Source organism: Sminthopsis crassicaudata, chromosome 4, assembly GCF_048593235.1.
Source record: "Sminthopsis crassicaudata isolate SCR6 chromosome 4, ASM4859323v1, whole genome shotgun sequence".
Lineage (NCBI taxonomy): Eukaryota > Metazoa > Chordata > Mammalia > Dasyuromorphia > Dasyuridae > Sminthopsis > Sminthopsis crassicaudata.
The window spans coordinates 103,202,851-103,218,961 of NC_133620.1; the positions used below are offsets into that span (position 1 = coordinate 103,202,851).

At 45.9% G+C, this 16,111-nt stretch overlaps 1 protein-coding gene across 5 annotated transcripts in view; it reads left to right on the forward strand.

Annotated features, from left to right (window-relative positions):
- Positions 1-16,111, forward strand: part of SRGAP2 (SLIT-ROBO Rho GTPase activating protein 2) — a 252,665-nt gene that overhangs the window by 204,532 nt on the left and 32,022 nt on the right. For all 5 annotated transcript variants that reach the window (XM_074308983.1, XM_074308987.1, XM_074308985.1 and 2 more), the window contains exons 12-14: positions 1,448-1,475; positions 3,348-3,375; positions 10,826-10,886. In XM_074308983.1, the coding sequence (XP_074165084.1) occupies positions 1,448-1,475; positions 3,348-3,375; positions 10,826-10,886 (117 nt within the window). The remainder of the gene's footprint in view (positions 1-1,447; positions 1,476-3,347; positions 3,376-10,825; positions 10,887-16,111) is intronic.

Sequence of the window (16,111 nt, forward strand, 5' to 3'; positions counted from 1 at the left end):
CATCCCCTGGATAATGTGTGCACACGCCCAGCGTGCACGTGGCGCGCACCCACGGACACACACACCCTGGGGTACACACGTCACACACACCCTCGGCCACCCCCAGATCATTAAAGGCTCCTACCTCCTCTGATCAAGACTTTTAAAGGTCTTCTACCCCGTGACCAAAGTCATTCGGTCCATTCCCCACCCTTCTCTGTCTCCCTTTGGTCTGCCCATCTCCTCGCCCAAGGAGCCGAACAGGTTTGGATGTTGGGAGCCAGTCTTTGTTTGCAGAAAGCCCCTGCTCCCGGGGTATCGGCTCACTCCTGGGATGTCAGAGAGAAAGCAGGCTCAGTCCCATGTTCAGCCAGCTAAAAGCTGCAATTTCCTTAGGGCAAGCAAGTTTTAAAGAGCCTCTAGATACAGCCTTATTGGCTGCAGCCGGTGCAAGACCCTAAGGCGTTTGTCTGCACACACACCAAATATATTGAGTATGGGAAAAGGACGGGTGACCATTTATTATTTTTGCAAATTACCTTAATCTAAAGATGACAAGTTCCAGCAATTTAAAAAAAAGCAGAAGATTTTCCTATCTGCAAGTCATTATGTTTCTGGCTTCTGCATGTATTTGTCACCATAAATGCAAGTGCTCTTGTTGCCACTGAGGGATAATTGATGTGTATGAATATTCCAGGGTGGAAATGGGACAGATGTTGAAAATAATGGCTTGGAATAATATTTTTGCAGATGAGGAGTTGGTGTCAGGAGGGGGAAGGAATTGTGCAAGACATGTTCAGCTCTAATCAACAATTAGCAACCTTTAAGGGGGGAGAAATTGCTCTCAAATCCCCCAGCCACCGTGGCTCCTTTCTTAGAGTGGGAAAGAGCGTGGGAAGCTCCTCTTTTCTGTCCGAGTTCAGGCATGAGCTCAGAGGCTCTCCCCTCTCTGTCCCCGAAAGTCTTGGAGATGTTTTAAGTAGAGCTTACCTGGCTGTGCTAACATTGCCTTTTACAGCCCGTCCCCCCAGCTGCCCAACCCCGGGCCCTCCATGGAGAGCGCTCCATGCCAGTCCACGAGGACTCCCACTCCAGGATGAGTTTCTGGTTTTTCTTTCAGCCACCCCCCTGCCTCCCCCAAGGCCTTCTCTGTAACTCTGAAATGCAGGGATTGGCAGGCAGGGGCTCACGCCCCAGGAGTCCTTCTCAGGAACGGGCCTGGCCCAGGCCGAGGAACATTTTCTGCCTGGTGGAGCCTGCCTTATGCAGGACAGGGCTGCCCCTCTTCCTAGCGGGCTGGGGAGCCGGCTCGTCCTCCTACAGAGCTCCTGTTCTCCTCTCCTCTCCGCCACTGCCCCCTGACCTCCCACTCAAATACAGGTCCGTGGCTTCAGCCAAAATCTGGCCTCTGACCTTCTTCCCTCCCTGGGCCTCCCCCTCCAACACAGATCTTTTGTCTTTCCCGCAGGTCAGCGGACAGACTGCTCTCTGGCCAGGTAGGTGTGGCTGGGGACAGCCCTGGGCAGACTGGGCACACGGGAGGCTGGGAGTGGACTGCTCAGTCTGAGCGGGAGGCAAGGAGCTGCAATGGGAAAACATGGCAGGGCCTCTTTCTCTCTGTCCTGCTGACCCCCTCTGGTCTGAAGTGGAAGTGGGGCCCTCGGTCACAGGGAGAGAGGATGAGCAGGGCACATCGCCTGGATGCAAGCGTCCAGGAGGCTCAGTGCGGCTCCAGGATCGCAGGACCAGGGCAGAGGGCCCGGGCCGCTTCTCTCCCAGAGGTCTCTCCTGTGCTGAAAAGAATGCAGACCTGACTTTATGTCTGTTTGCCAGGACTGATCAGTCTTCAGAGCAAAGCAGTAACATAGAGAAGTCTGGCTTCCCCTTGAGAAGCCCTCTGAGTGACGCTGTGCCCTGAGGAAGCCCAGAGACCCCCCCAGGAAATACACTTCCCTGGACAGTCACAGCACACTCTGGATCCCCACCCTCCCGCGGCTGAGCGTCCTCAGATGCCTAGGCGCGCGCTGATCTAGACAGCGAAGAGAGCCTCGATGGGCAGAGCTCCTTGGGGACTTCTGTCTCAGCCCCTTACATCAGCTACTAGCATCTGCCAACACAGTAATCTAAAGGCCATTTGTAATTGTGGACCCTTGATTTAGAAATCTCTTCATTTGGCTGTCATCTTTTCTCAGTGTAGATTACAGCGAAGATTCCATTAATAATACTAATCTCTCTAGGTGGAGGGAAGCTGGATGAGGGAGTTTCTTAAACCGAATTGTAAGAGGAATTCAAAGATTAGTACAAGCCTGCTTGGGCTGCTTAAAGTAGAAGGGACCCTCGTCTAGCTCAGGGAGGCCTGTGGCCCTCAAAACTCTGGAGGTTTGCCCAAACCAGGCTAAAATGTCATTGGGAAATGTTTAACAGAGTAAATAAAAATACAATAAAACCGAGATAATGTTAATTTGAGGTTTTCTAAGTCAATTTGTGGTTGGCAGGGATCTCTGCTCTCACTCATCCCCCTGCCTTCCAGCAGCTCTGACAGCCAGAAGCACAGCTGCCTGTCTTCTTTAACATTTCCAGAGAAGTGGATTCCCCAGCTTCTTTGGTGACACGTCCCAGCACCTCCCAATTCTTACAAATGGGAAGTAGAGCTGTGCCCGGTTTCTCATCTTGAACTTAGAATGACCGCATCTCGGGTCACAAGACAGAAGTTTAGTCCCGTCCCTGCTCGGGGAACATTTATTAAGCCGCTGCAGCGAGGTGGTGCGATGGGAAGAGCACTGGCTCTGCAGGCGAGAAGACCCGAGCTCTAAAGTGGCCCTGAACAAGTCACTTACCCCTGATTGCCTTGTTTCCTCCCCTGTAATATGAGCTGGAGAAGGAAATGGCCCACCCCTCCCGTGCCTCTGCCAAGAAACCCCAGTGGGAGTGTGAAGAGTCAGATGTGACTGAAAACGCCCGAGCAACAAGATGTCAGCCACTGGGCTGGGGGCTGGAGGGGTACAAACAGAAAGAGAAGGGCAGTTCTCGCTCCCAAGAAACGTGGTGGAGAAACCTGTCAGAGAAGGCCCAGAGCAGAGCAGCCAAGGGAGAAACGGGACGTGGGCAGCAGTTCTGTCCTTCGCTGAAGCTTTGGATTTCATAGTCCTCCGGTCAGAGGGGCCGAGCCCTTGCGGGACCATGGGGCCTCGCAGGCCAAGTCAGCCCCAGAAAGCCCAGAGTAGTGAGTGCAGCATCTCGACTTTGCCGCCTGTTGTCCCCCAAATCGGATGTCCCCCCCTCAGTGATGGAATAGCTCATCCTTCTCACCTTTTCTTTTTTCTCTTCCATTCCCGGATTGGTCGTTATGGGCGCGTGGGGCACCACAGCCGACGGAGCTCGACAATAAGGAAACAGGTAAGGACCTCTAATGGGGGCTGGGGGCGGGGGCAGTCTCTGTTTGAGCAGGCACTTCTCTGGCTCTGCCCAGTTTGTGGGAACTTCTCTGTAGTGTGGGAATCAAGATGATGTGAGGTAGCATTTTAAAGTTTGCTAAGCATTTTTTCCTTTAAATTTTTTATTAATTTTATTCATGGGATGAAAAAGCATTTCTATGTAACAAAATAGCACTTTATATATACATATGATATATTTCATTTGCTCCTCACAATAGATCTGTTGGTGCTATTGTTATCCTCATTTTATGGGGGACTTGCCCCGAATCCCGCAAGTAGTAAGTACAGCAGCATTTAAACAGATCTTCCCAACTCCGAGTCCAGCACCTCGTTGCCAGTGACATTTATATTGCCAGCCCATAGGTGGGTTGCTGTGATGCAACATGCAGCCTATATACGCCTTTGCCTTTTGTTTTTAATCCTTCCCTGTACTTGAAAACATTCACCGTGTGTTGGCCACCTTTCTGCGATGGGACTTCTCCAGTTTAGATAGGCCAGTCCTTGGGAGACAGATGGACTCCTGTTTCCCTCCTCCCAAAGCTGGGAGGACTTTGGCGTGCTCTGCCTGCTCTTTGGGGCACCCATGCCCAGCCGCACACGACAGTGAGCACCAGAGGAGAATTTACGGGTTATTAGTGAGATTGCCGTTAATCAGCCGTGGGGATAATTGTTTCCAGACCTGTCTGCCCTGATCTAGATGGTTTACCCGTCTCTGGAAGCGCTGTGAGCCTGATAAATGATTGAGCACCAGTGGTTCACCGTGCTAGAAAGTGTGCACTGTGTCAGCGTCCGGGATGTGGGAGGCTACGAGCCTTCTGGGGGATCTCGGGCCCGTCACTCCACTTTGGCCTTTCCATCCCTAAAAGGAAGGGGTTAGACTAAATGATCTCTAAGATCCTTTCTAGTGCCAGATTATGTGTGTGTGTCACCCATGTAGCACCTAAGCACATGGTCAGGTTTTTTATACTTGGTTTGTGGGTTGGGGGAGAGAAGTTTAATTCTAATTTTGCTGTTATTTAAGGCAAGCTTCAAGGGTATTTTTAAGCATGCTATGTCTACAGGGAGAAATAAGGAATCTGAAGTTAAGTGATCTGTTAGGGTTTGGAGGCAGGCTTTCAACTCAGGTTTTCTCAGCTCGTGATCTTCACATTAGGACTTAGTGATAGGAATATTCCCAAAACTTTACCTTTGGAACATGCTATATTGTCATTATTATTATTATCATTACTCCAGTAGGAGCAAATTTGTAACCACCATTATCTTTAAAGAAGACATTGAAATAAATTTGTATTTTCCAGAGTTAGAGCTGGAAAACCCAAGTTCAGATTGTGACACTTTCTTAGGACCTGTGACATATCTGATCTATAAAGTCACTTATCTATAAAATATAAGGTTGGACCAGATAGCCTTTATGGTCCCTTCCTGCTATGTCCATGTCCCTGTAATCCTTAGAGGTTCAGTGAGAATGGGGTAAGGATAAAATGGGAAAACCAAAACTGCCCTGGAGTTACAGGAAAATGATGGTTTTACCTGCTAATCCAAAATGGATTGTCCACTCACAGGTAACAGGGAGTGGCCCATATACAGGGTATCCCAAAAGTGTTAATGCTGTTATAAGCTATAATCATTATTTATATAATAAATATATTTGAAACATCCTCTGAAGTTCTTTGGGACTGTCACCCTCTCACAGTGATTTCAGCCTACTCTGGTTAAAATTGAGGCATATGTAGTTAATCTGACCTGATTTTTTTTCTTTTTCCAAGAATGATTTGGCAAACTAAGTATGGCCTTGGAATAAAATAAGACCCATTCATTTGTCATGTCTCTGCCATGATTGCAGTTTTGGGGGGTTCCCCCTCACCTTTTTCTCCCTTGGCTCATACTTTACTGAAAATACCATTAGATAGAACTTTAATATCTTTTGGAAGAGAAGTGCTAAAAAATTTTCATAATGCTATTATTATAAATTATCCTTTCCAGGTCCCTGCAACTTCAGTTAATGGTAAAGCCTGGGGTGCCTCCTCCAGGGGTGATTGATTGCATTTAAATCTCAGTGAATTAATAACCAGAAGGCTAGATGGGAAATCTGGAAAGAAGGAAGAACAGTCCTTTTATGTCCAGCGAAAAAAAGGGATGAATTTGAAGCTTCATTCCGTATATGCAAGAGCCATTTAAATACTGTTGTCAAGGAAGCCATCACAGGTTCATATTGGGAACCAGTCCCATCAGGCTGAGAGGCAGCATTAGCCATTGGTTTGTTGGCTCCCAACTGAGGGAATGTCACCTATCTAGTTTTCATTGTGCTGTGGTCTTAGTACTTTGAAGAGAAGTGTTTTTGTGTCGGGCTGGGTTTGCGTAAGAATTCCAGGATATACCCTAAACTCCAAACAAGTCAGTGCCTTGTTTTTGTTCTCCTAGCCCACTTCCTGCATGACAACTCAAACTCAGTGGTGGTTTTGTAAAGAATTTTTCAAAAAGTGATTTGTTTGATCTAGTTAAAAAGGCAAACAAGTAGAGACTGAGGACAGATTGTACAGGATAAAAAACAAACAGGAGTAAGCTTTTGGCCACTCAGCCAGTAAAAAAATAAATGGGTTTTGTTATATTGAAGAACCTTTGTAGACTATTAGTGTCATGTAATCTAGCCAGAGTGAGCTCATTTAGTCCATCTCCTCCCTTTAGCTAAATGACATTCATACTTCAAGGGACAATTTTTACTTATCCCTTTTTAAAATATTTCTAGAGGAGACCCTTGCAGTTCTTCTCAGGCTTCGTATTCAGGAAGTCCTACCCGGGATCTGAAGATAGCATTCTCGTGTCTAACTTGGATCTTTCCAAATGTACTTTAAGCCCATTTCCTTTGATCTTGTGTTCCTTGGAAATAGAAAACACTCATCCTGGCTTTCAAATTCAATTTGCTCCTGATTTCTCAATGAGCTGCTTGAAACATGTATAAATACACAGTTGGCCATCCTTATGTGCCTCTGGAGGGGATCATTTTTCCACCTGGGCAAAGGGTTGGTTTCTCAACATGTATCAGAAGGTCAGGAATGAGAATTCCCATCTTGTAAGTGTTGAGGACTACTTTCAGTAATCCTCCCCCCAGATCCTTTTGAGTCATATGGAAGCATTTCTGTTTTAAAACTCTTCCATAAACTCCTCCAGATTCAGAGTTTCTAATCCCTGGCTTGAGTCAAAAATTCCCTTGTTGGTCAACTCTCAAAATAACTAATGGAAACCAGAGAGACCTCCAAATTTCAACCATCAACAAATAGTTCCATTAGTTTCCTGGTGACTGAGGCCTACTTAAGTGATAGGTCCAGAAAGCAGCTTGTCCAGACAAAACGCCAGCTGATAACAGCTAATTGTACGGGAGGAACATTGAATTTCTTATTAGACTTTTTTAGGAAGAGTAGCCTGGCAAGAAATATTTGGGGGCTAGTAAACTCTGGCCTATTTGGATAACTGTAATCCATGTGATAGGGTCTTCTAGCTGAACATTCTGGGCAATTATCCTTGTTTTGAAATAATACTGACTTTTTTCACAACTTGGCGTGTGAAGGGGTGCCTTATCTCTCCCTCTCACTCAGCTCCATGTCATCAGCACAAGGCCTTATTAAGCACCTCATTGCATCTGGCCTTGTCCAAAGTGTCCTGACAGGAGTTACATCAGGCAGAGACCCTGAGCTCCTGGGGGACCTGAGCCAAGAGAGGGAGCTGACACAAACAGTCCGAGCAGAGCGGGTTCGGCAGCAGCCTGATGAGCGGTCCCAGCGCTTCTTGCGCCCCCCAAAACGCCAGCTACGTGCTCAGGATTAACGCGTGCCTTCGGAGCTGAGCAGCTCAGCAGATCGAGGAAGAGAGAGGGGGAGACAGGGAGCCATCCAGAGCCTCAGGGACTTGGGCCTCAGACCCTTCTCTGACCTCCCTCGAGGCTGTGCTGGAGAACAAGGAATGGTCGATCACTTCAGCCTGATCAGCAGGCCCTGGTGCTGCTGACAGGAAGGACAGGTTGGCCCCCGGAGCTGGAAAGCTTGGGGAACAGATGGGTTTTTCGGGTCATGAATATAAACATTTGCTAGGACCTTCTTGACTCCTGCTCCACCTTGGCACAGACAGTGGACCTTTTGGCAGGGCTGCCGGCGCCCTGGGAACTGGGAGCCGTGCCAGCCCACCCTTTGCCTGACTCCCTGGAAAGACCCACCTGCTCCCCTCCTGGTACCCAATTTATGGGCAAAGCTGAGTATCTAGAGCTAGGAGAGAGGAGCAGGTAATCTCTTGAGATGGATGGAATCCAGTAGGGCCTCTGTGGCCTGGGTTCTACTTTATTTCTCACTAATCAGAACCCTACCTTTTGTTCCGAGCTGGAGAGTTCTTCTGCCTGACTTCTCTTAGCTTCTTATATATTTAATTTTCTTATTCATTCAACGAGTATCTGTGGAACACATGCAGTGTGAAGAGCTTTGGGTGTAATGCAAAGAGGAACAAGATATGGTCCTTGCTTATCTGAAGATAAGGCCCAGCCAAATAGCAGGAAGACCCAGTGGAATGTTGTCAGGCAATAAAATAAATATCTCCTTGATTTCAGAAGAGGCGGAGAGAACTTGTGGCTGAGGAAATCAGGGGAGGCTTTGAGGAGAAAGGAGCCCGTTCAGTCAGACTTTGAAAGAAGGGGTAGAAATTAGGTGGAACTAGGGAAGGAAAAAATGGAAGCCATCCCAAGCAAAAGTAATAACCCAGGGAACAAAGCCCCGGGGAGGGGAAAGCACAGGATGGATTTGGGGAATGACCAGTTTGGGCTGGAGGTTGGGACACATGAAAGAGAAGGTTGGGTAATAGATGGCAGATGGGAGCCCAGCTGATTAGGGTTTGGTTGCCATGATAAGTCTCCTGGTTTGGGGTCTGTCTGTAGGCTTGTCGGTGTACACATACATGTAAGTACGCCTGCATGCTGGTTTGTGTGTGAAAACGCCTTCCTCCAAGCATTTTCTCTTCCACCTTACAGAATCCCTACACCAACCTTCACTCCTCAGTCTCCTGGCCTGCAGCCACGTTTTGTAGTGGGGGGATCGAGGCCCAGGGGATAACACGGTCATATAGCAGGTTATTAGATTAAGAACTACAGTCTCACAGCAAGCTCTTTTTTGAGTCCTGTGATAAATGTTACTGACTCTGAGAGGCAGTGTGGTATGATGGAGATAGAGCTAGCCTCCCAGGCAGGAAGACCAAGGTCCAGTTTGGTTTCTATTGACCCTGGGCAGATCACTAACTTCTTGGTGTCCCAGGAGCCACCTCTCTGAATTGCTAAGCAATTGCCAATCTACCTTAGTAGGGGAAGTTCTTCACCAGCAGCTCTCTAAGCCAGTGAAATCACAAGCCTGATTTCTTTTTTTTTAGTAACAAGTGGCCCTTTTTGGTAGGCTACTATTGACATGTCCCCTGGCTACAAGTGATCAACAAAGCTCTGCTGAGATAAGTGGAGAACACACTGAACTATTGGCTTCCTTCCAATCTTCTCAACTTTCAAGCCTCTCATGACACCCCTTCCTGCAGTGTTTGAGCCAAGAACCTTTGCTCATTCTTCTCCCCCAAATCTGAGGCCATTCACTGAAATTCCTCCTCTTTTTCCTCCTCCTCCTCCTCCTTTTCCTTCTCCTCCTCTTCTTCCTCTTTCTCCTTTTCCTCCTCCTCCTCCTCCTCCTCCTCTTCCTCCTCCTCCTCCTCCTCCTCCTCCTCCTCCTCCTCCTCCTCCTCCTCCTCCTCCTCCTCCTCCTCCTCCTTGCCCTCGTCCTCATCTCTCTCATCATTCAGATGCATTGCCCTTCTCTTTCCTCCAGGCTTTATAAGAGCTGGCCTTTCTTACTAAAGCCAGGTCACTTCATCTCTGCTCCCTGCTTTATCTTTCATCTCTCCCTCTCCACACACTCCTTTCCTCCTGCTTATTGCAAAGGCTCCTGTCTGGCTGCTCCATCTCTGTATCTCTGTCTCTCACTCGCTGCTGCCCTCTACCTCTCCTCATCCTGACCGGTTCCTCCTCTTCCTCTCAGCTTCTCCCAAATCCTCTGCCATCTGGCTTCCCTGGACTGAAAGGAACCTCTCCGAGGCTACCAGCGATGTCTTTATTTCCGGACTATAAGTTTTTCAGCAGCCTCTGACACTATCAGTCACCTTGTCTTGGATAGTCTCTCTTCGGGAGGTTTTTGTGATGCTGCTCTTGCTCTGAGGGGTCCAATGGCTCCTCAGATCACTTTGCCAGATCTTCACCCATGTCCCATTCACTAGTGATGGTGTCCCCTCTGTTATTCTTACTGTGCAGATTCCCTGGTCTGTCTGTCTCCTGAGGTCCACTTACGCACCTGCAGCCCAAACTAGGTGTACAATGGGTGTCCCAGACTTGTTGTGTCCAAACTAGAACTCTTTTTTTTTTTTTCTCCAAAATCAAGAGCAACCCTTCCTCCTGCACCCAAGCCCACTGCCTCGGGGTCATCCCTGCCTCCATCCCCCACACATCCCAAAGGTCTCCACATGGCTTCATTTTCACCTTGACTGTGTCCCTCATGCACAGACCTCCTTCTCCCCTGTGCCCCGCTCCGTGTCAGCCCCTCCTCACCACACCTGACTGTCAGGGTATCTGATGGTAGGGCCCATTTGTCAAAGTGGAAAGCTCCCGGGGGCACCCCACTCTCCTTGGTCTCCCACTCTGTCGGGGGCAGCGGCCTCAGGGGACGTGCTGCCAGGCCAGTTATCCTCTCCTGCCCCTGGGCCTCCATCTGTAAAAGGAAGAGCCCCTGCCTCCTAGCACTGTGAGGGTGGCTGTCAGGGGCCACGAAGTCATGTTAGTAAACCTCGGCACGGTGCCTGGCGGCTGGTGGGTGGTACATGTGTGTCTGCTGTCACTGTTAATATTTCCCAGGTTTGTGGTGAGGACAAAAGAGACAAGAGTTTGAAAGTGCTTCGCAAACCTTAACGTGCCACATAAATCCTGGTTGTTCCTCTAGCAAACCCGGCATCTGCCTACTTGCAACTTCTCCCACGGGACATCCCATCTCCCGTCTCTGAGCCTTTGCTTTTAATGTCCCCTGGACCTGGAGTGTCTAACATAGGCCTCTGCCTCAGTTTCCCTGAGGCTCTTTAAGTCTCGGCTGAAATTCCAGATACTCCAGGAGTCTCCCGGTCCTCCCCTCCTTCCCCTGACGCTGTTAGTGCCGTCACTTCTCAGAGCATTTTCCCTCCACTGTGTGTGCTTTGTGTCCCCCACGTTATTTTTAAAGTTTTTCTCTTCGAGTGACTGTAGCATTGTTTTTGGCAGTTTTTATGGCCTGGCACAGAGTACAAAATTCTTGTTAACTTGTTTGCCCGGCGGTCTCTGTCTGAGGATTCACATGCAGTGTCTGCCTTTGTTCCTTCAGGACTCAAGTCAAGCGATTCCTCTTGTGGTGGAGAGCTGCATCCGCTTCATCAGCAGACATGGTAAGCACCAGCAGCCTTATCTCCTTCTGCCTGTGGGGGGCAGGGACCCCAAGTGCCAGCGGAGTCTGAGCTTCCATCATGGGGGGCCCAGAGTGTTCAGAACCACCTCATCCTTGCATGATGGTCACTAATGCAGCCCTGCAACTTTGGGGTCAGAAACGTTGCACATCTTAGTTCAAAATGCCCCCAGTGCTCCCAGTCCCTCTTCCAGCTCAGGCACAAAGGTAGCAGTCGCCCTTGGGAAGTGAGTATACTCGATTAGTGTGGCTTTTAGTCCTTATTCATTGGCTGCTAGGGGATGCAATGGACGGTGCTCAGACGCCTCCTGGACAAATCACTTGCTCTCTGTCTGCCTCGGTTTTCCCAAACACCCACCTCCTGTTTAATGTGGCGATCAAGGGAGATAATATTTGTAAAGCACTTAGCACAGCGTGCCATAATAATTATTGTTACAATTATCTTTTTTTCACAAAGTCATTTCCCATTGAGTTACACTATCTTTATTTGATAATCACCATCTGACAGATCTGAAAATAATTCCCCTCTTAGCCTCAGGTTGATCTCTATCAGGAAAAAACTTTTGGCTGTCTCTGTCTCCTTGCACCAATCCCCAAAGAACTCCAGAATGAATCAGCTCTAAAGTTGTAAGATGAAGAGGCTTCCTCTGTGCCCCGGGCCAGGGAGCGCCAAGTCATCATCACTCTTCTGTCCGGGACAAGTTGGATCTTTGAAACTCTACCCCTAATCAGTCATTGCATGCAGGGGAAAACAAATGGTGGCAAATTATAGGATGATTTAAGGAAGGAAGAAAAACTTCACATGTGTAAGCGTCATTCGATAATAAAAGGTTCCCCCCAAATCCCTGGGATTTCTAAGAATAGATTAGACCTCCACCTATAGGGACAGGGCTCCATGTGTAAGGAGAAGCCCCCACAGGGCAAGGGCTGTCCTGGGGCTCAAGGGGGAGGCAACCCTTCTCTAAGAGAAGCCTTAGAGAATAGAAGCTCTCTTAGAGCCTCTCCTGCCAGGAGGAAGCAGGGGCCACTCTGCTCCCCCGGAGAAGGGGTCACCAGGCTTAGACACCTAATACGGTTTCACAATGAACACATTTATCTAAATTGTAGCACGTCAGAAAAGGCACACAGTGTTTGCTGGACGTTACGGTGAGATGGAGCGCTCCCACTGGCAGGGAGCTAATTGCCCAACTTCAGAGAGGGGGTCTCAGCCAGGGAGGAACCCCCCACCAGTTCTAGAGTAGCCAGCTGGGGGTGGGGAACCTGAGGGAGACTGAAGGGGAGCTGGCTTCCATCTTTCCTCTCCACACTGGAAGCCCAAGGCCCTGAAGCTCCTCGGGGCTCTGAGAGTCTCTCAGGAGTCCAGGGCCTTCATTCCCCTGGTGAGGAGGGAGTCCCAGGAGGACAGGGGCTGCACCTTGAATGCTTCAGATGGGGGCTGACAGAGGAGGCAGAGGGAGCTCCCTGAGGTGAGGAGGGGAAATTTTGAGATAATGTGAGGGATCTGGAAAGGAATGGCTGTGGGTACTTTTACTTCAGAGATGTGGATCCCTTCCTGTATGGCCTCCACAGTCTGTGTGATTCTTTACATCCTGTACATCCTCCCCAGGGGACAGCCAACCTTTTGTTTCTGGGTCACTGGCTTCCCAAATTTCAGAGCTGAAAAGCACAGCAAAGGCCATCCACTCCAACCTATCCCTGAAAAAGCATCTCTCCCTGCAGTGCTCCTGAAGCATCGTGCTTCTGGCTTTGCTGATTAGCTTCATTGGCTGCCAGATGGCACCGCTCACTCATATCAAGCTTGTAGCTCACTAAAACCATCAGATCTTTTTCAGACAAAATGAAGTGTAATCATACTTCCTTCATCTTGAATTTATGAATCCTTTGTCTTAAGCCCAATTGTGTAGCTTTATCTTATTAGATCCAACCAGTGTTTTTGTCTGTCAGAATCTTTTTGGATCCCAACTGTCTCATCCCCTGGCTTAGCTCTCCCTCCCAATTCTGTGTTGCTTCTTATTTTGAAAGCTAATCCATCAAGCACATCTTTAATAGCAATATCATGCATGTCTCTGTCCATGTCCATGTTAAGCAGCACAGACCAAGAGGATACTTTCTGGAGACCTCTTTTTAATTTGATATTGAACCAATCATGATTACCAAATAATTATATACTCCAGCCTTCCATCCAGTTTTGAAGCCATCTAATTGTATTGTAACTTGCATGGCTACATCTTGTCCACAGCGTAAGAGATTGTAGTAAAATTTGTAGTAAAAATCTATTGAAGAATTCCCCTGAGGAGGGTTACTTAAGCCTGCCACAAAAGGAAATAAAATTAGCCTGACATGGCCTCTTCTTGCTTCAAGGTGTAATCATGGCATTCTTTTCTAGGTGTTTACTAGCCATTCCCTTAATGTGTTTTAGGATTTTTGCCAGAAATCAGAGCCAAGTTTGCTAACCTGCAACTGGAAGATGCCATTCTTTTTTATTTTTTAAATCTCTAGAATATTTGCTCTTATCCCATCCTGCAGCACCTTTTTGAACCTCAGATCTATCTATGTGGTGGGGGTAGCAGTTAGCATGTGGATTCTCCATCACTTACTCATCTCATCTGATAAATCTCTCTCTTAAGATTTTATTTATGCTTTTTAAAAAATATATATATATATAACTGTCATTTCTTAATATGCCCACCACACCCACCTTGCAACATAGAAAATACAGCTAAATAAAAACAACAGAGCAGCTGCATCTGACAGAATGTATAACAAGTCCCCAGTCCTCAATGAAAGGAGGGCTGTGTTTTTCATCATCTCTGATTATGCCCTCTAATTACTGCTCTTGGGGAACTCTTGATTGGGACTACATTGTAGTCTATTTCTGCCCACCATGTATCTCTCTCTTATTCTATGATGACTCTCAATTTTAATTTTTCAGAGACTGATAGTCCATGATTCATAGTCATCTAGATCACCAGAGGAATATATAAATATAAAAAGTCCTTTTCTGCTAGGAGAAGCTTAGGCTCATTAAAAGCATTGTAAAGTTACCCAAAGTAAATCCAGCCCTTTGGTTTGCTTTCTACTTCTGGTTCTTAACCGTTTTTGTGCTTTGGATCCTTTTGGCTATAGTCTGGTGAAGTCTATGGACCCCTTCCAAGAATCACATGTTTAAATGCATAAAATAAAATACATAGGATTATAATATTCAAATAGAGAATTTTCCCATACATTTCCCCGGGCCCCTAAAATCTATCAATATACCTGTGGGTCTGTGAACCTCAGAACCTCTGTAAAAGATCCAACCACCTATCATTGTTTGAACAGCAAACATCCTTCCTCTTTGTTTCTTCTTCCCTGTAAGGATAGTTAAGTCAAACTAATTTTCCTATACACTTTTCATTATTCAGTGTGATGCTTTTCACAATCTTCCACTAAATAAGATTTTATGAGGCTCTTAAAATCAAAGGCGTGGTATAATCAACATAGAGTCATCTGCAAGTAGAAGCATCTGAAGAATCCTATCATATTTAAGGAATTCTTTTTCAGTTTGGACTATGATGGATATCTTCAGGAACTGTGTCAAACAACTTTACAGAGTATACATCTTTTTTTAATTTTTTGCCTCTCTTGATGTTACAAATTAGAGGATTGCCATTTTTATCTCTGTTAGCTAATGTCTTTCCAAACCAAGTATGATTTTGACACGTGCAAGAGAGATGCCTTATTGGAGGAGAACCTTTAAGATGTCACATTGCTCTAGCAAATCCAGGATTGTTTTGTTTTTAATAGTCAACAGACTGTAAGCACAGCTCTTGTATTCTCTCCACCTTTTAGCCAATGGCTATAATGACAAAAAAGTGTGATTTACAAGGAGATATTATTTTTAAAACCTCCTTATTTCCTTTTCTTCCTCATCAAGAATTCCTTCACTATAAGGTAGATCATTCTTAGAGAGAATTACACACATAAGAAAGTACACATATGGATTGATAGTTAATTCATATTTTGTTGGCCCCCTTTTGTTACTAGTAATAATGTCTAATAATATATCTTGAGAACTAATCTCAAAGGTTCCTACCTCAAAATTGTCTCCTCCAACAAGTGCCTCTTCTGTGTGATTAGCGAGCAGACTGGGGACCCCACTTTCAGAAAAAGAGAAGAGAGCTTATTATAAGGATATATACAGAAATTTGCAAAGTTTTTTTTTTTTTAAAATCTTGTCCTGTTTTTATCCTTAAATACATGTGAGGTTATCTAGTTCAACTAGATCTTTTGCTAAGCTTTATGTCAATGTTATTCCCTCCACTGCTTTTCACCATGTTATGTGATACATTTCACAGTTTTCCACTATTATTCTCTGTAAGATTTTACAAGGGAGTTTATATTCTAAAGTTTTGTTGCTTTTGGCTACTGCATCTTCCCACATGACAAAGAAAAAAGTTAGGAAAAACTAATCAACACTTTATCTGACAGCATTTGTAAATCTCTATCCATTGTCCCTCATCTCTTCACAGAGAGAAGGAAAATGTGTTTTGCCATCTCTAATTAGATCCTTTATACTATTCCTAGTGTAGTAAAGGAAATCCTGTCTGGTAACTAACATTTTCTAACGTTTTCTTTTCTTTTCTTTTCTTTTCTTTTTTTTTTTTTTTTTGTGTGTGTGTGATAGTGATTTAATGATTAATTAATTCTGTGGTGGTGATTGATTAATTTAACCTCTGCTTAACCACTTCCATATTAACTGGATAGTTAATATCTTCTCTTATCCATTTTCCATTTTTCCAATCTGTTTAAATAAGTCAGAATGGATTTCCCTTATATGTGCATGTCAGACCTTCTACTTTTTATTTTTTCTTTTAATTGCTATTGATGTGGACCTTTGCTTTAATAAGTTGGTGGTTTCATTAGTAGCTAATCATTTCCTATCAAAATATAGTCAATTTCATTTTATGGTATTATTTGTTGCTTACCACATCCATTGCTTCCAAACTTTTTTCTCAAAGTGGTCTCTCTATATAGTTGTTAAACTTCTGGATTGGCTACAAGCTTCTGTCCTTGATTGATGCTTGTTCCTAAAGGAAAAGTCCATTTTGGGAAAGAAATACCTACATTCCCCTCTCCTCCCCAACAAATAATCTGTTTTTTCCTTCAGTGTTCATTATGAAATATGAATACTTTAAGATTTTCTTTGATGTTTCCTATTTTAATCAG